The following is a 19741-nucleotide window of genomic DNA, read 5'->3' on the forward strand; positions in this document are numbered from 1 at the left end:
CACTCCTAGCCCCTCTGGAGTAGCCTAGGCAAGTGTGCCCCAGTTAACAGTAATAGCACAGCCTCACTGTAACAGTGACAGCCTGATGATGACCATTCCCTGAATGCTGGCTAGGAACACCAACTCTCTCTACCATAAAAGGGAAAGTGAGAGTGATGGAAACTCCACTCCTAAAGGCTTGCACAAGAAAAGAAGGCATGTGCTCTGGGTATGCGGACAGGATGTAGTACACTGGCCTAAAGCACACTGGATTCACAACAGGCTGGTTGGCATGCAAGGGAGAGTTATGAGGGAGGACAGGCTCACTACCTGACTCTGCTTCCTTCTCTCTCTCTCTCTCTCTCTCTCTCTCTCTCTCTCTCTCTCTCTCTCTCTCTCTCTGTGTGTGTGTGTGTGTGTGTGTTAGAAGAATGAAGCCAGGGCCTAGAACATGTTAGGCAAGTGCTCTACCATCCCCAGCCTATTCCCTATTCCTATTCCCCAAGCCTAAGGAGGAGCAGGACTGGAGCTAGTATCCACTTGCAATGGCCTCTTCTCAGAAAGGCCTGCTCATGGGTCAATCTCCCCCACTTCTGTGTCACAGGGCTGTCCCAGAGCAGCTGCAGTGTGTTGGCTGGGAAAGGTCAGGGCCCAGCAAAGTGATTGTTGGCTGGAGTTTATGAAAGAGAGGCTAGACAGCAGTTCAGATGGAGAACATTCCAGCCCACATTCTGACAGCATGCAGGGAGGGAATCTGTCTGAGCAGGTTTGGCAGACAGCAGAGCTTCCCACTCTCCTGTGGTGTTCCCCTCACTGCAGCCTTTTACAATGCCCAGGAAACCCCCTCATGAGTGGGCTCAGAGGCAGAGAGCCAACAGCAGACAGGAAGAGGTTAGCAGCTACCCTAGAGTTCCTACTCACTCACAAATAATGTGTGCATCTCTAAGAAGTGAAGCAAATGAATACAATTAATTTTTAACAATCACTGTGGGATCAAAAAATGTTCTGGAAGGAATTCAGTGCGCAGGCTTCTCAAGGCTAAGCAGCACACATCTGTTAATACTTATAGGAGGCCTCAACACATGCCCGGCCCTTTGTTCTCTGTAATGATGTAAAAATTACATGTTCATAAAATGTATTGATTTGAGGTAGGAAAGTAAGAGGAAAAGAGAAATTAAGCTTCCAAGGTTGGAGAGTACTGGATACTGTTTTCTTCTTTCAGATCTCAGAATAAAGACACAGAAATGTGTGGATTAGGCCTCCCTAATCTTCAGCGCTGTGGAGCTGTGCCTATCTGGAGTCATGAGAACCAGTGGCATTTTAAGCTGGATAGTAACAGCTTCAAAGGTGCTTCTGGGTTCAGATCAAACCAACATGGGCTCTGGAGTGGTGGATGCCTGAGAAGACAGGCCTGGAGTCTGAGAAAAGCAGGAAGAGTTCTTGTAGACTCTGTGAGCCATGGCCACATCTGGAGGCTGCCAGGTGTATGCATCTGTGTCTGTGTGCCCATGCCTGTGTGCTTATGCATGTGTGTCAGTGTGCATATCATTATGTGTTGGTGTTGGCTAGTGTTTCTGTGTATATGTGCATGCCTGTGTATATGTCTGTATGAATTGGCACTGGTGTGTGTGTGTATGTGCACATGCATTCATATGCATGTTTGTGTCAATGCGTGTATGTCTTTGTGTGTCAATATTAGTGTGTGCATGCATATGCCTGTATGTATACATGTGCATGCTTATGCATGTGTGTGTTGGTGCTGGTAGTAGTTAATAACTATTTTTGGCCAATGCCCTTCCTTAACCAATTATAAACAATATTATTTAAAGGGTCTGAATTAATGTTTATGATAAATGAGAATAGGAGACCATCTCTTTTAGATATATGGATAAAGATCAAATGTCATGACTGAATACTTTGAATTTTTAACCTAAGAGTTTTTGCTGTTTTATTAGGAGGTGATATGCAGGGGCAGAGTAGGAGTGTAAATTTCTTACACTTTGGGGTGATGCTAACTATATAAATTTTCCCTTTGGGTGGATGCTAACTAGAAGAGGCTTCCTGTCAACTAGCTATGATGTGCTTAAATGACTTGTATTAGTTACTTTTCTCTGCTGTGACCAAGTATTTGACACGAAACCACTGGTGAAGAAAGCTTTATTTCAGCTCACACACAGTTTGAGGAAGTCCATTATGGCTGGGATAGCATAGCAGAGACTAAAGCATTGGGAGCATGTGGCTGGGCCTCACTGAATCTGCAGGGACACAGAAGCAGTGAGTGACAGGAAGGGGGACCAGGCTATACCCTGAGGGGCAGACACTGACCTACCTCTTTTGGCAAGGCTCTACTTCCTAAAGGTTCCCCAACTTGCACAGATGGCACCACCAATTGGGGACCGAGTGTTCAAACACACGAGCCTGTGGAGGACAGTTCTCACCCAAACCATACGATCACAACAGCACGTAGTATACAGACGGAGCTCTCTCGGTGTTATTGTTTGTTTTCCTCTGTATGCTTCCCATTTAGTGAGCGCAGTAAGTGATACTCAGCAGGTTTCTGCTAGATCAAGTTGCATAGCAAGGAATCCTTTACTTTTATTTTCACCTTAAATGCTCTCTCACTCTCAACCCTGGATCAAAATCACTTCCACCAGCTTTCAGTTGACAAGAGTGGCCCAGCAGTCACCTGCAGACAGACTGACATGCCCTCTCTCTTCTTGCAAGAAACTCAGATGTCCTGCTCCATCCAGCTTCATTCCCCTCTCATTACACTTTTAGTGAAACACCGAAACAGTTTAAAGACTCGTTTCAGAGTCAGGGGAGCTGGTTCAGTCAGTCAAGTGCTTGCCGTAGAAGCACGAGGACCCGGCCTATGTAGAAAGTTGGACATGGTGGTACACGCTTGTAACCTCAGAGCTGGTGAGGGTGAGCCCTGCAGCTCACTGGACAGCTGGATGGCAAGCACCAGGGCACTTTGAGGCTCTGTCTCAAAAGCAAACAAACAAAAAGCAACACATAAGGCAGAGGGCTCCTGAGTAGTGACGTGAAGGTTAGCTTTACTCAGGATGGTGAGATGGCTCGGTGTGTAAAGTTGCTTGCAACAAAAGCCTGACAACCTCATCCCTGGGACATACATGGTGGAAGGAGAGAAATGATGCACGCAAGTTGTCCTGCGCCCAAACTGATACCCATGCTCATATACACGATAAACAAAATATAATAAATGTAAACAATGGCTAACAAGATGCAGCAGAGAATCACTTGAGAAGAGGGCTTCAGTGAGGAACTCCTACATTGGGCTGGCCTGTGGACATGTCTAAGCCAGGGACTGTCTTACTTAAGTTAATTGATGGGAAGACCCAGCCTACTATGGGTGGCACCACTCCCTAAACAGGGGGTTGTGAATTATCTAAGAGTGGAAACACCAAGCTGATCACAAGCAAGCAAACAGGCACACATGTATTCATCTTTCTCTGCTCTTGGATATGATGTGACCAGATGTCTCAAGTTCCTGCCACCATGACTTCTCTGTAGCGATGGGCTGTCACCTGGGATTGTGAGCTAAATAAAACCTTCCCCCCAAAGAAGCTTTGGTCATGGTGTTGTATCATAGCAACAGAATGAAACTAAAACAAATGGTATCTGAGACTGTCTATGGCTTTACACATAGGTATGTGTATGCGTGTGCACATGTGCGCACGCGGAAACACACACACACACACACACACACACACACACACACACACACACACACACCTTACAGAAAACTGGGAGAAAATGCACAGCTGAATGCACCCGCTGTGCAAATTTTTAAAATGCAGACGGCTCACCGCCTCAGTGAAGGTGTCACTTTCTGAAAATATAATGCAGCTATTTTCCAGGACAGGAACAATCCTTTCCCACACACCGGAGCTCTTGATGCTTCAGACGCACTCTGAACAGATTTACCCAATTCTTTTCTTTCCCAGGACATCATTTATATAGTGCTTGATTCATAAACCCTAGCTTTTGCTTTCTTAAAGATGCACAAAACGTCCCATAAATACATCAATTCTTGCACCCTGTGTTTTTGCCAGACATTCCCCGAAGGTTTACAGATTTCCTTCATTACAAGCTAATTGATATTCAGAAAGTGCCGGAGTCTTAGCAATCCTCTCTGTTGAGAATGAGGGAAAGTGCTCACAACGTCAGAGACGCTACAGGAGAAGAGAGCCTGTAAGCCAGAGCAGGTGGTCACGGTGACACGAGGGATGGATAGGAGAGCCTGTACGCTAGTGTGTGTGGCCACATCGACATCACACATGGATAAGAAAACCTGCAAGCCAGTGCACGTGGCCAGTGACGGGGATGGAGAGGCAAGCCTGCAAGCTGGTGTATGTGGTCACAGAGACGGGGAACAGATGAAAGAACCTGCAAGCCTGTGAGCACTGTAGTGACAACAAGTGACCATTAATGCAGATCTGGGATTCTTAGACCCAGAGAGACTCAGCTCCCTGTCAAATGTCATCTGCCTACTCTTCGGGCAGGCTGGTAGGGGACAGGTGAGCATATTGTGCCACTTAGAGCATCTGCTGCGGCTCTGTTTCCCCATCTGTGTGACCAAAGTCTTACTTCGAAGAAAGGGACTCACCCCAAGGCTGTCACCTCAGCATGTCAACGCTCTAGGCAGCTACAGGGCTACACTCACAGCTGAGCTCTTCAGAAAAGATAGCATACAAAAGTAGGGAAGCGGAGGAATAGATGGACAAGTGCACATGTCACAGGAAACCCACCAGTGTGATCCCCTAGGATGCTCCAACAGTGGAGCCACTGAGGACGACCACGGAGGAGCCATTGTAAAGGGATCGCGGGCCCCGGGAGAGATGGAGTCTCCTATGGACTCTGCTGTTGCAGGTGCACAAGCTGGGGACCATGAGAGTGGGTGAGGCCTCAGAATACATCTATTAGGAAAGCTGGGAAGAACATTTACCCCAGTGGAGGGTCATTTGCTCCCTCAAGCCACACACAACTTTGTGTTGTCTAATGGGAGTCTCTGACCTGAGCGTAGCAAGGCCAAGCCAGAGAAAGAGGTTGAGATAGGAGGCTGAGGAGGGCAGGAGAGAGGGGACAGAGGCTATTCCACTGCAAAGCAGTCATAAATAATAGCAAGAAACAGCAGTAACAGCCAGCAGCAATGGGCTTATTTTTTTATTTTCCCTGGGTGACACATAGCCCAAGCACTTTACTGCCTACTATCTAGCAACTCATTTAACAGTCAGGGCTCCCAGAGGGAAGTCGGTCTTAACAATTCCTTTTCACACGTGAGGGACTGGAAGCACAATACAGGGTCAGGCGCCAGGCTAAGGTCATAGAAAAAGTGGGAGTCAGGGGCAAGGTCAGAGGCTAACTGCTTCCAGGTTTGCAGCTAAGAGCTGTATAAGGAGGAAGGCCTCCCACTGCCATCACAGGCTCACAGACCTTACTGGGCGGCCTCGGAGTGGGAGGCCATGAGCTGGAAGGCAGTCTGTCTTGGATTTCGTTTGTGGCCACACCTCTGTGTTCCTTCAAGCCCCGAATGAGATACATAGTGAAGACGCTCTGCATATAGACAAGGTCATGTGCTTGGAGGCACCGTTCCGTGCCTGCACTGTGCCGTGGTAAGTGCCACAGGCTGGCTGGCTTGACACCCTCATTCCACGCCTGCAACCTCCTCCTTCCTCTACCACAGACACAAAGGCCTCATGCTCCTAGCCTCCCACACAGATAGAAGGACCAAATTCTAGCGTTCTGGCCACAAGGTTCTGGAAAACCTTCTAGAAAAAGAAGATAAGCTTGACAGGAGGAGGCTGAGTTTTTACCCAGAACTTACACCAGTTCAGCAGTCATTTCATGGCCAGGAGGAAGGGGAAGAAGTATTGAACGACTTAATTTCTTCTTTTTTTTTTTTTACCCCCTTAAACTACAGCCCCTATTTTGGTCAGTTTTTACTGCCAACTTGACATAACCTAGAGTCACCTGAGACAAGGGAGCCTCAGTTGACTTGCTTGATGAGACTAGCCTGTGTGCCTGTCCGTAGGGAACTGTCTTCATTGCTAACTGCTGTTAGGAGGGTCTGACCCACTGTGGGTGGTGCTGTCCCTAGGCAGGTGGGCCTGGACTGTATAAGGAAGCTAGTTAAGCAGAAGTTAGGGATGAAGCAGTAAGCAGTGCTCCTCCACAGTTTCTGCTTCATTTCTGGCTTAACCTTCAGACTTGACTTTCCTCATCAATGATAAACTGTGAACATAAAAGCAAATGCTTTCCTCCTTCAAGTTGCTTTGGGTCATGGAGTTTATGACAGCAATGGAAAGCAAACTTGGACAGCCCCCAAATGCAAGATGTACCAGTTCTGTGAATAGGTACACAGGGGAGTGAACTGATCCATGGCTTATGCCAGCTATTGCTCATCCGATTGTCTATTCTTCACAGTTTAATGCATTTCCAAACCAACAAAAGGGGATTACAATAGGATCTGCTTGCTGGGATGTTGTGAACATGAAATGGGATTGCGTGTAAGATACAAGGTCTGTGGAGTAAATAAGGAGTCATATTTCATACTGCTGGAGAACTCTTTTGTGGGTAGCACCCCTTTGTAAGCATGGAGCTCAAGAAGCAGAGCCAGGGTGGGCAGGGCCTACCTCGATCACTGAAGTCATCGACCAACACGATCTCCGCCACCAGTTCTGGGGGTGAGCGGTTGAGCACACTGTGAACAGTGCGGAGCAGTGAGGACCAGCCTTCGTTGTGGAAAGGGATGATGATGCTGGTGTTGGGGAGTGTCTCCAGGTAGTGCTTGCTGTTGCAGCTGGAGGGAGACACAGAGAAGATAGGCATTATCCAGTCACCCACCATTCAGCTTTCACATCGTGGCAAGAACGCAGATGCAGCATCAGGCTAAATGGGAGTCCCACATCCTCTCCAGCCATTAGGGTAGGAGAGACTTTATTCTTCTTAGCCCTACTTCCACTGCTAGTTGACTGGGACCTGTGTAAAAGACCCGTGTGTTTGTATGAAGTTTACACACACACACACACACACACACACACACACATACACACACACACGAGAGAGAGAGAGAGAGAGAGAGAGAGAGAGACAGAGGGTGTCATTTACAAATAGCCAATTTTACTTAATTTCTAACCTAGAAGCTATTCATTAATTTATTTACTTATTTTCTTGTCTGATTGTCTTGCTTAGAGATTGTAAAGCAAGATTGGGTAGAAGTGGCTAGGGCATGTGGAGGGACCTTTCATCCCTAAGCAATGTAGTTTCCTATTGGTGCCATTTGGCAAGAAGTTCCTCATATTCTTAGTCTGTGGAATGTCTCAAGCTCCCTAAAGTTTTGGATTTTGTCAAGTGCTTTTCCCCTTGCATCGCTGACATTTGTCGTTTGTTGCATTAGTATGGTGTATCAGATTAATTGGTGAGCCTATATTAAACCAACCTTGCATTTCTGGGATAGGCTAGCTGGCCACAGTACATTATCCTTATATAATGTTGAATACTTTATTTACTGGTTATTTTGTTGAGGAGTTTTGCACCTATTCTCATTAGGAAGACTGACCTATAGTTTTCTCACAATACCTTTGGCCTTCCATGTTGCATTTAGTTTCTAAATGCTAGGCTATTGGGACTGGAGAGATGGCTCAGCAGTTGGAAGCATTTGCTGTTCTTTCAGAGGACCTGGGTTTAGTTGCCAGTATCCACATCAGGTGGCTCACAATATCTTGCAACTCCAGCTCCAGATGGGTTCCAACACCCTCTTCTGGCCTTTTCAGGCACCAGGCATATATGTGGTCCACATACAAACACATAGGCACTCACATGTATAACTAAAACAAACAAATCCTACCTAGCTTCTTAACATAATTATGCATTTGCTTTTTGTTCTATAATATGCAACAATTCCAACAATACTGGTAGCAATATTATTACATATTTTTTTTTTTCCTGAGGAAACAGAGTCCTATCTCAGTGTCTGCGCACTAGGGGATGGCACACTCCAGATCCGAGAGAGAAGGGAACCTGAGGGAAGAAAGAATGTCTGGGATGCGGGACACTATTCAAGAGTGCTTCCCTATCTCCCTCCTTTATAATGTACCCCCAAATGTACCCACTATGAGGCTGGTGGTTTTTCAAGTCCTCTCATCCCAGCACAATGTCATCTCCTAAGAGGTGACACCCAGGTCCCTGCTTCCCCAGCTTTTTTTAATATACAACCTCAGGGACCCACCAAAACTGTGACCTGAGAAACAAGTCTGGCAGATTGTTCTTGTGTGGCCTTTTCCAAGTTTCATTTCTGTTATGATAATAAAACACCTCGACAAAAATCAACTGTGGAGAAAAGGGGGCTCATTTCAATCACAATTCCAGGTTACAGTGCATCATATCGGGGAAGCCACTTAAACATCGGGTCGCAAGGTGCACACAGTCAAGAGCAGTGAGAAATGAACGCACTGCATGCCTCGTGCTCAGCTTGCACTCTCTGGGCACGCACATGCTCAGTCTCCTGCCGAAGCAGGCACTCCCAGCCCTTCTCTACCTCTGTCCAGGGATGAGACAGCTCTCTCTTTCATGCACTTGGTTAGAGCTGAGTGTGGTGCTGTGTACCTGTCCTTCCAGCACTGAAGCTGAGTGTGGAAGGCTGGGAGCCCAAGGCCAGCACTAGCTATGCAGAAACCCAGTGTCAAACACAAACAGAAAACCAACACAACAGCGGCCAATCCCTAGACAGCAAACAGCAGGCCACAGCCGGCTGGAGTCAGGGGAGTGTGAAGATGTGTGGGACAAAAGGGCCAAAGCTAAGTTCTTTATGAAGCCCTTTCACATTCACAGCCGCTTTGCTGAGAGCCAGCCACAAGCACCTGCTCAAGACACAGCCAGAGGAACAAAGTTTATTGCCACTTAGTCAAAGTTTATTGCCACTTAGTTACGGGCCTCAGCCTAATCAGGCATCCATAGATTTACATTCTTGGCTTGCTTACCCCAGACTTCAGGTGCAGGTAGTCTCAACCAGACAGGGTTTCTCTGTGTAACAGCCCTGACTGTCCTGGAACTCACTCTGTACAGCGGGCTGACCTCAAACTCACAGAGACTCGCCTGTCTCTGCCTCCCTGTGTACTGGCTTGTGCTGGGTTTTTGTTTTTTTGTTTTTTCCTTACCTGTATGAACCGATGTTCTAGAAACTTCTTCGTTCAGGTCATAAATAATTGTTTCTTCTTTTTGAGACAGGGTGTTGCTATCCCAGCCTAAAGTTGGTTTAAAACTCACGATGATCCTCCTTTCTCTGCTAATGACTGTGGTTCCTAAGGAATGTCATGGTGCAGCTGCTAGGACAAAATGGACTTTACCCCTAGACACTTGATGATTTATGAAAGGAGGGAAGACAAACAAGCCGAGATGCAAAGTTCCAGGATGTTCTGCCATGGTGTCTCCAGAAGCAAAGAACTGGAAAGTACCAGTATGGCACACCTGTCTACAGAGAAGTGGACAAATAGACTATTTCCTGAGGAACATGACACACCTATGGAAAGTGGCTGACACACATGAACATAACACATAAAATGAAAGAAGCTACGTGTAGAATAAAATAGTTAGACCACATTGTTGTGAAATCAAGCAGAACACTAAACTCACATGTCTATATATACTATGAGCAAAGACTGAACGTTTATGCTCCCTGCTTGGGCAGAGCTTGGATCTGAGCATGTGGGGAGGTGGGACAGATGACTGCCGTCCCTCCTCCCATCTCAATCCAAATGTGGAGAGGAGAACTTGCCACGAGGAGGGCACTCTGTTGTGTTTCTAAACTAGGCTGCCTAGCTTGTCACCACATTTCCCCATGCCACCTTAAGGAAGGGAGAGGGGTGGAGCGCTACTTTCATTATGTTGGCACGATAAACGCCATGATCAAAAGCAACTTAGGTAAAGAGAGGATTTTATTTAGTCTGTCCATCATTGAGCAAAGTCTGGGCAGGAATTTATGCACAAATCATGGAGCAATGTTGCTTGCTGGCTTGCTCATAGGCTCATGCTTAGCTAGCTTTCTGATACAGCTCAGAACCACATGCCCAAGGAATGATGATGATGCCCGTAGTGGGCTGGAGCCCCCTACATCAATTAACAGTCAAGACCTGCCCACAGACCAACCTGATGAAGATGGCTACTTAATTGAGAATCACTTTTCCGGTGAGGTTGCATGAGGTTGATAGGTAATGCCGACTAGGATAGATGATAATTATTCATCTTTCCTTCTCTTTAAACTCTTTCAATATCAACATCACTTATGATTCCACTCATCTCTCTGACCAGTCCCACTGGATTCCAACTCTCTGTTCCTGGATAGGTGTGTACCATTTTCAGTGTTGAGTATGAAATACAAGTGGAAATTATGTTGGTCATGTTTGCTGGATTTATCTAGTAAAATCTATTTGAAGTGCTAGTCCAAGGACCTTCCCCTACCAAGGAATAACATACTGAAGTCTCTCCCTCCTCCTTTGTGAGACATGGACCCCTGTCCACAGGAGAATGCAGGGGTAAAGAGTCACGTGCTTTGACCCACTTTCTACTGGCTATGTTGACTTTAGCCAAGGGCTCTCCTAAGAGTCAGTCCAGGTGATGTAGTGGGAGACCTCCATAAAATCATGCTGGGGGGGGGGGGAGCTGGAATCACACTGTAACTGGGAAGTGCCCCATCCAGTGTCCAGCACACCAAGAAATGGATAAGCACACAATAAATGGGGGCTTTTTTTTTTTTTTAAAGATGGATGTTGCGTCTGTTTCTAGGAGATTCAAAAAAATGCATCTGTTTATAAGAACAACAAAGCAACAACAATAAAAAAAAAAAATCCAAACTCACATACACTGACCATCCCTCGGCTGGCATGGCTGTGGGTGTTTTTTAGCTAGCATGTGTTGTGGGTGATGCATGCTTGTTTGAGTTTTAGCTGACAGGCAGCCATTTTTGTTTGCAAGCTATCAATCTCTCTGATTTTCAACCCACAGGCTGAGCCTACTGAAATCTAGCTTACAAACCAGAGGAAATAAAAGTCACCTGAAGAAACTGTATTATTGGCTGCCATTTTACTTCAAGGTTCTTGAGTCTTTAAATCTTGATATTGGGTCCAATGGATCAATAACTGCTATCTTAAAAAAAAAAAAAAAATCAACACTCCGTGGTTCAGAAGGAAGTAGTTTAATTTTAGAGGAGAGCTGGTAAAGTCTCCTGGGAAAGTAGAGGTGCTGCAGAAGGACCTGGATTTCTTTTCCCAGTGCACAGACCTCTCTACCCACAGGGCTCCCAGCTCATAGCTGCCTCGGTAACCACCTATCACATCAGGATACCTACATTCTGCCTGCAACCGGAACTCTGCATCCTGGGTGATCCTGGAGCACTCTGGTTTAAAGGTGCCCAGCAAGCTCACTTTACTACACGAATCATGATGAAAAGGATGATGTCTGCTAGTCAGCATTGTGACTTCTAAGCGTGTCATTAGTCTGTAGAAGGTCTAACCAACTCTGTATGGCAGAGGTGGTGAGTAGGGCTCTTGCCAAACTGCAAACCCTGAAGGTGGACTACTCTGGCTTCATTTTTGTCACTGAGGTAAAACACCTTGACCCAAAGCAACCTTTGAGAGTTGAGGGTCTAGAGGGCTTATCCCTCCAGGTTATATGCAATCTATCTCTGAGGGGGAAGTTGAGAGAGGGACTCAAAGCAGCTAACCACATCACACCTGTAGCCAAAAGCAGAAAGAAACAATGCATTCGTGCTGCCTGCTTGCTTTCTGTTAGCATTCTCTACTCTTAAGACTACTCAGAATCCCAAATCAGGGAATGGCACCTTCCACAATGGGCAGGTTTTTCTACCCCAATTAACAATCAAGACCCCCCCCCCCACACACACACACTCCAAAATGTGTTCACAGGCTAACTTGGTCTAGAAAATTCCTCAGTTGAGGCTGTTTTCTCAGTTTCTAGGCTGTGTCAGATTAACAGTTAAACAACTAACCAGCACTTCATCCACGTATCCTGACACCAGCCAGTCTAGGGTCAGTTCGAGACTCACAACCTTGTTGGATCTCTGCTGTCTCTTGCTCTTCACAGAAGGTGAGCTAAAACCACAATCTGAATACCGCAACTCAAAAGAAATAAAAACACCCCATTTCCATTCTTCACAATACCACCACGCACTCGCCTACTTTGTGGACATTTACATATTTAGTAACATCTCATTCCGAATGCCTACTCCAATCCTGCTCTTCCAGAGGTCATTCCCTGCCTGTCTGTAAATGGCGACCCCACCTCTCCAGCTGCTCTGGGGGCAGGAACCTTGACATTATCCTTGACTCTGCTCTTCTGCTCACTTCCATGCAGCTCTTAGGTAGATCTTGCTGTCTCCACCTTCACGGTATCCTAAGGGCCAGTCCTGGCTTCTCTGCTGCTCCCTGCTAACACAAGCCACTCTCCTTTCCGGTCACAGACTCCTAGCTTGGGTTCCTTGTTCCCATCTGTGGCTGCCGACAATGACTTGCTCTTCGTGTGCATGAATGTAGGCATATGCATGCCATACTGCACATGAGGAGGACCCGGAACAACTCTGTGTGTCCACTCTCACCTTCCACCTTGTTTTGAGACAGGGTCTCCTTGCTGCTGTCCATGCCAAGCTAACAGCCCATAAGCCTCCAGGGACTCTGTTGCCTCCATCTCTGTTTCCACCTCACTGTGTGAGCGTTGAGATTACAGACCCATTCTACCGTGTCTCTTGCTGGCTCTCGAATGCGAACTCGGGTCTTCATGCTTACGTGGCAAGTGCTTTACCCACTGAACCATCTTCCCAGCCTCCTCACTGGGTTTCTTGGATGTAGCTTTACTGTTACCACCCAATTTGGAGCGCTTCAAGCCATTATTTTCCTTCTCTTTGTCACAGATTCCAATTACACTCACAGTAGATGACTCAAAATTATCCCAGACTTCATAGAGTTTTCAGTTATGTTTCATTCTGGACGGTTTCTTTCGCGATGTCTTCAAGTTCACTAACATTTTCTCCTGCAATAGCTATTCTGTCATAAATCTATGCATTTCTAATCTCAGCCACAGTTGGTTTAATTTCTTGAGTTTGGGAGGTGGTTAAGAGCACTTGCTGCTCTTATAGAGGATCCAGCTTCAGTTCCCAGGACCCATTTGGCAGCTCATAAATCTGTAACTGCAGTTCCAAGGATTTGACAGCCCCTTCTGTATTCTGAGGGTACCAGTCTCCCTCTCTCTCTCTCTCTCTCTCACACACACACATACACACACACACCGGTGTATACACACACATACATGCAGCAAACAAACAAACAAAAAACACTCATACACATAAAATAAAAAAAGTATTTCTAGAGTTTGAGTCTTTCTATATCGTCTATGTCTACTTTATAAACAACACAGCTGAAGTGTCCTGCCAATGCCACATCTGTATCAGAGTCAGGCTGTTCTCATCATCACAGGTCACCTTCCCTGCTACTTTGCACTCCTACTAAGTTTCGACTGGCTACCAATGTTCACAGTTGAGTGCCTGTACGCCTGCACCCTTGAGTTTTGCATTACATTAAGGTACTTGAAAACACTTTCATCTTTCTGATTCATAATTTATGATTATTTTCAAGACTGGTCCGGGGGCTGAAGAGTTCCCACTAAGGTAAAGAAGTGCTTCTAGGCACTACACCCAGCTGTTCATGGAGTGTGAATTATGAGTTTCCCCAGCATGAGCCGTAGGAAGAGAAACAGTTATCAGACTTCATTGGTGTTTCTCTAGTCCTCCTGGGTGATTTTTTTTTCCCATCCAAGACATATGCTGAAAAAGATATATGCTCCACACACCGCCCTAGTCTACCCTCTCTCGGTGCTCTGAGGATCAACCAGTCTCAGCGCATCCCTGACCCCTAATAGCAATAGAGGCATGTGCCATCACACCTGGCTTTTATATGAGTACTGGGGACTTGAACTCAGGTCTTCATACTCGTGTGCTGTGAGCACTTTATCACCTTAGCCATATACCCAGACCATTTCATTTTATTAGTGTGTGTAATATGACTGTCAGACAACAAGCTCAATCTCCCTTTTCATTTGGACTCTGTAACCTGTTGGAGTTCTAAAGTGGCTCCAGAGAATCTGGCCTATTACAATAAACCATAAGTTCTTTTGAGGAAATTCAGCACATATCATAAATTTTATCATGCTAACACAAAAGGAAAAAGCCAAAGGGAGTATAGGGGGTGGGAATGTGGTTGATAGAGATTCCATTTACATCCACTCACTCTTTCCTGATATTACATATGCTCACCATGGAGAGAGCAGGTCATGGCTGTGGGCTGCTGTCATGTCTAGTGTGGTTAATTTTACAATGTGAAACCAAAAACCCCACTGAGGCATCCCAGAGGAGTCTACAGACCCTACTCCTGCCTTCAGTCCTGAAGAGCCTCTATGTTTGGTTGCCAAGCAGCTGGACTGGGTTCCCCAGGGAGCAGGAAAAGTGGGCCAGCCCACCAGCCAGCCTGTGTTCACACTCACTGGGCTGGAGGTGCAGAGGGCAGGCCTGCTTAGAGCCAGCTGGTCATCTTCCACATGCCAGCCCAGCAAGTTGGGGCCAAACTGCCTAGCTCCTGCTCTCTATGGGTGTGTGTTTCTGGAGCAGCTTCTGTGTGAGCAAAGGCGCCTGATATAAACAGACAGCCCCCTCCATCCTTCTCCTGCCATGCCGATGCCAAAATTCAGTTTGAAAGGATAAAAGGCAAACAGGAAACCCAGCTCCTGCCCGAGAAGTTGTTTAAGCCAGAAGAAACCGACGGCACCAGTCTGCTCAACCGCTCTAATTTGCTCAGGTGCTCCCACTGTCAAACCACAGGAGAGGCGCCTCTCTGGGGAACAGAGGAGGACTTCAAGTATCTATCGACTCACTGCTGGAAACTCAGCTTCCACACATGGGGAAGCTGTAAAAAGCAGGTGTTAGAAGTACTCAACATTAGCAATCAGGAGGCTAGTAAGGCGGATAGGCTGCTAACAGAGGTGCCAGGGGCCTCCTGAGCACGGACCCCCTCCCAAGCTGTGGAGACATTTCAAGGCGACACTTCTAACGCGGAGGAAAGAAACACAAAGAAAGAACGAAAACCTGCAGAGATGGCTCAGCAAGTTAATGGGTATTGCTGCCAAGCCTGAGTTCGATCCCAGGAACCCACATGGTGGAATGGGAAAACTGATTCCTATAAGCTGTCCTCTGACCTCCACAGGCACTTTGTGGCATATGTACCCTCACATACATAAACACACACACAATTTTTTTTAAAGGAAAGAAAACCAAGAGAAGGGAAGCCAATCAGGCAGACACTGTTTCCAGCTTTGGACTGTTCAGGTGAGGGTTTTCCTATTCTATAATCATATAAAAACATCCCCCATGCAATCTATTCCTCCTCACTGTCAGTGCAGAACCTGAGTTACATGAGCTGAGCCTAACACAAAGGCCTGTCATTCCAGTTATTTGGGAGGCTGAGGCAGGAGGACAGATCATTGAAGGTCCACATCAGGAGAATAGTGAGAATTTCTTCCTAGGAGCTGGTGATGGTTTAAGGTTGGGGCACTCGTGGTATAAGTTTTTTTTTTTGTTTACAGTTAGGATTAGTGGTCCAGATATCGGGCACAGGGTTTGGTCTGGTGATTCTCAAAATGTCAGCTCACTGATCTGAATCCAGCAACACCAGTGTGGCTCAGCAACGCTCTGAAGACCATGAGACAAAATCCCACAGGCAAGCACTCCAGGCCCCTCTTCTGTCCCCTCTAGGTGAGAGACCTCGGTGCAAAGGGCCTAGTCCTGGGTACAGCCTGTCTTCTAAGCAAGGCTTCCCACCTGTGTGGTTACCTGTTCTACACTGTGGCTGCATCAGAGTCACCTACAGGTCTTCTGGGGACACTGATAGCTGATGGCCTCCAGTGCTTTGATGCAGTTAATCTGAGTGGAGGCCTGGGCTGGAGAGATCGCTCATGGGGCAGAGTGCTTGTTGAACAAGCCTGGGGACCTGGGTTTGAAGTGCTAAAACCCACATAAATCCAGAACAGCAGGAACCATCTGTAACCCCAGCACTCCTACAGTGAGGGGGGCGGGGAGGAGAATTCCCTAGGGGCTGGCAGCAACTAGCCTCCTGTATAGTGGTGAACAACAAATGGACCCTGCCTCAAACAAGGCAGAAGGCAAGGGCCTACACCAGAGGTTGTTCTTTGACTTCCACATGTGTGTTGTGACACATGTGCCCTTTCCCCCACCCACCCACCCACCCACCCACACACAAACACACACACACACTTGCACATATGACAAATTCCCAGGTGAATTGATGCTGCTGTTTGGGAGACTCTGAGAATTGCTGGCTCCTACCCCCTGAGTGAAGGAACACACAAACAGAAAGCACCATCCCTGGCTACATCGGCTCCAAGTTGCAGAGGGTTTGATAACTGAAGCCTCTGCAGAGGCTCTGTTCCACAGGAGGCTGGCGGCACTTCCTCATGTAACTGAATTTCACAACCCAGAGCAATGGGCAAAATCCTTAGGCAGCAGACGAGAGGTGTGACACTCACTTTGGGTGCCGGATATCGGGGAGAGAGCGATTCAGGGAGATTTTATCACTGACGTAGATGTTAAATCCATTTTCTCGGTATGCCTGGTCCACTCTCTCGGCATCGGTCATGGGGTAAGGCTTCCCCTGTTCTCCATTTCCTAGGGGCAGAGAGCAAATTCAGTGTTGCTGGTTTACCTGACAGCTGCAAGGGCTGAGACTGGGGAGAGAATGACTGGACTGCAGATCCAGCCTGATGCTTGAGGCTGGAGAGATGGCTCGGTGGTTAAGAGCACTGGCTGCTCTTGCAGAGAACTCAGATTTGAGCTCAGCGCTCAGTGGTGGCTCACAACCACCTGTCACTCCAGTCCCAGTGATCAGATGTCCTCTAATGGCCTCCATGGGTACTGCACACATGTGGTACATAAGACTCACATGCCAGCAAAACACTCATACAGATAAAATAAGTACATGTAAATTTTTTTCTTAATCTTATACCTGGTCATGGGACATACTGGTTACTTCTGCATTACTATGACCAAGGAACTGAGAAAAGCTTCTTAACAGAGGAAAGATTTATTCCAGAGTGTTCTGTCACATGGCTGTGTGCTTTTGTGCCGGTTGTGAAACATAATGTAGCGGCAGCAGGAATGCATGGAAGAGGCCCAGGGAACACAGAAAGCAGAGAGAGGGAGTCCAGGAAGAGACCAGGGTGAGATTCAGCTCCAAGGATACTCTCCCACTCCTCTACCTTTTTCACAGAAACCCTACCCCCTACTCTTGTCTCCTTCCAATTTGTCACCACATCAGCTTCATCAGAGGATCAAACCATTCATCATTAGGTCTCCAATCCTTCTGGGGCTGTTCTGGAGGCTTCACAAGATCCGGCCACACCTTTCGGAAACCCCTCTCTCTTCCAAGGGTTTCTTCAGAAAGCAGGCAGGCCACTCACTGCTCTCCCAAGAAGCCAAATCCTCTCCCTCCCTCTGCCACCTGGACACCAGGGACAAGCTGACTACAGACATGCACTGTGGACAACCTCTAGACCATATATTAACTCAGCCCACTTCCAGGCTGTGTAAGGAAACCTTTAAGAATAGACCCCGTATTTTGTGAGACTGAAGTCTCTCTCTTCAGGCCCTCACTGGACCATCTTTGACAGTTGTCTTCCTTTGAAGAACAGTTGGTCTTGGTGCCTTTCCCCCTAACCACACCCTCTCATCTTCCTCCCTATAACCTACAGTGATTAGGTCAGAGGTCCAAAGATGTGCTTGTCTCTGGAGAGGCCCTGACAGATAGATCCAGAGTGAGCTCAAGCAAAAATAAAATTTAGACAACCAAGATTTAAAAGAAAAAGCTTTCTTCTGTTGTTGTTGTTTTAATTATGTGGGGGCTGGAGTGATGGATAGGCAGTTAAGAGCACTTTCACACAGAGGACCTGGGCTCAGGTGTCCAGCACCCATAGTGGTTTACAGCTATCCAGAGGATCTGATGCTCTGTTCTGAACTCCCCAGGCACTAGGCACACATAAGAGTATACACACACACACACACACACACACACACACAGGCACACACACAGTCACACACACACGGGCACACACACAGTCACACACAGACAAAACATTCATACACATAAAAAGAAAATTTAAAGTGTGTGTGTGTGTGTGTGTGTGTGTGTGTGTGTGTGTGTGTGATGGAGAGACAGAGAGAGAGAGAGAGAGAGACCGACCGACCTGTGGAGGCCAGAAGAGGGCATCAGTTCCCCTGGAGTTGGAGTTACTGGCAGTTGTAAGCTGCCCAACATGGGTGCTGGAACCAAACTTGTACCTCTGAAAGAGCAGCAAATGCTCTGAACTGCAGATTCATCTCTAGCTTGAAATAATCAAGATTAATGTCACCTAAGCACCCCCCCACAAATTGTGCAAGAGGAGGAGGGGTTCCAGCATTCATGCAGCCAGGGTAATGTCCTGCACTCCACCCATCTTTCCCTAGAGTCCCCACAGCGACCCCGTACAGTGGAGTGGAGAACTCTCACTCTGCAGGCATGCTGAAAATCATAACAAGATTTCCGAACCAGGTGTGAGGCCGAAGCCCATGCTCCCTGAACTCCCTCCAGAGCCTGAACCCCATGGCCACTTAGTCCCCTGGACAGGAGGCAGGTCTACCTTCTCCGAGCTGATGAACCCTGGCTCTCTAAGCTACACTGTCTCCCCTGATAATACCAGCAGCACAGAGGCCGCACAAGTGAATGCTTTTTGTAAACTGTAAAACACCAGATAAACTTGAGGCAATCTGATTCCCATCTAAACAAGGAAAATGTTCTGTAGAAATCAAAATTGTCACACAAACAAGGGCTAGGACGAAGTAGCTCAGTGGCAGAGCACTTGCCTAGCAGCTATGCTGGGCTGGGGTTGGACTCTCAGTACAGCTGAAAAGAAATGGTAAGTAAATGACTTTTAAAATGCCACAGTGATAAAAGATGCCTTGATTTCTCTTTAATGTTGGGAGGTAAATTAAGAGCTACCTTATCTACCCAGCCAGGTCTGCTTAGAAAGTTCTACTGCGAGTCACAGATTCACGGTTGACAATCTGTGTGCAATACGTCTGAGAAGGACAACTGAGGGTACTGATGCTGTGGAGGTGTGGCAGGAGGGAAGAGGCCTGAACTCACGCTCCAAATGAGGCATCAGGAGACCCACACAGTAGGGTGTGTGTGTGTGTGTGTGTGTGTGTGTGTGTGTGTGTGTGTGTGTGTGTGTGTGTAACAATCTGGCTCCGAGGCCTAGCAGAGGAGAGGCCAGCCCGCTGAACCTCAGCAGGGCATCCTGGCAAGGCTGCAATTTCTGTCTTCTCAGACAAGATCCGCTGTGATGGTTGAGGAGGACACTGGGTCTGTACTTAGCACTTCTCAGTGTCATTGTTCGCCTTTTCTTTTCTTTTTCTTTCTTCTTTTTTTTTTTTTTTTATAAAAATTTAGGCAATTATAAATTAATTTTTAAAAAAGATTTACTCTTTAATACTTATGTATAAATTTTATCTCAACAAACAAGAAAGTAAACAGTCATTATTTTTCTTAATTTCCCTGTTGTTCTTTCTTCCCTTGCTAGCCAGCTGAATATTCTAATAATTCAGGCACGATTGTCTGGCCAGCTGGCTCTC

The 19741-nt window shown here is 46.9% G+C and overlaps 1 protein-coding gene across 1 annotated transcript in view; it reads right to left on the reverse strand.

Annotated features, from left to right (window-relative positions):
* The window catches only part of Galnt10 (polypeptide N-acetylgalactosaminyltransferase 10), a 137627-nt gene that overhangs the window by 45426 nt on the left and 72460 nt on the right, over window positions 1-19741 (reverse strand). The window contains exons 3-4 of the mRNA XM_051180629.1: window positions 16603-16741; window positions 6636-6802 (exon numbers count right to left, since the gene is read on the reverse strand). Coding sequence (XP_051036586.1) covers window positions 6636-6802; window positions 16603-16741 — 306 coding nt within the window. The remainder of the gene's footprint in view (window positions 1-6635; window positions 6803-16602; window positions 16742-19741) is intronic.

The sequence above is a fragment of the Phodopus roborovskii genome, unplaced genomic scaffold (genome assembly GCF_943737965.1).
Source record: "Phodopus roborovskii unplaced genomic scaffold, PHOROB, whole genome shotgun sequence".
Taxonomy (NCBI): domain Eukaryota; kingdom Metazoa; phylum Chordata; class Mammalia; order Rodentia; family Cricetidae; genus Phodopus; species Phodopus roborovskii.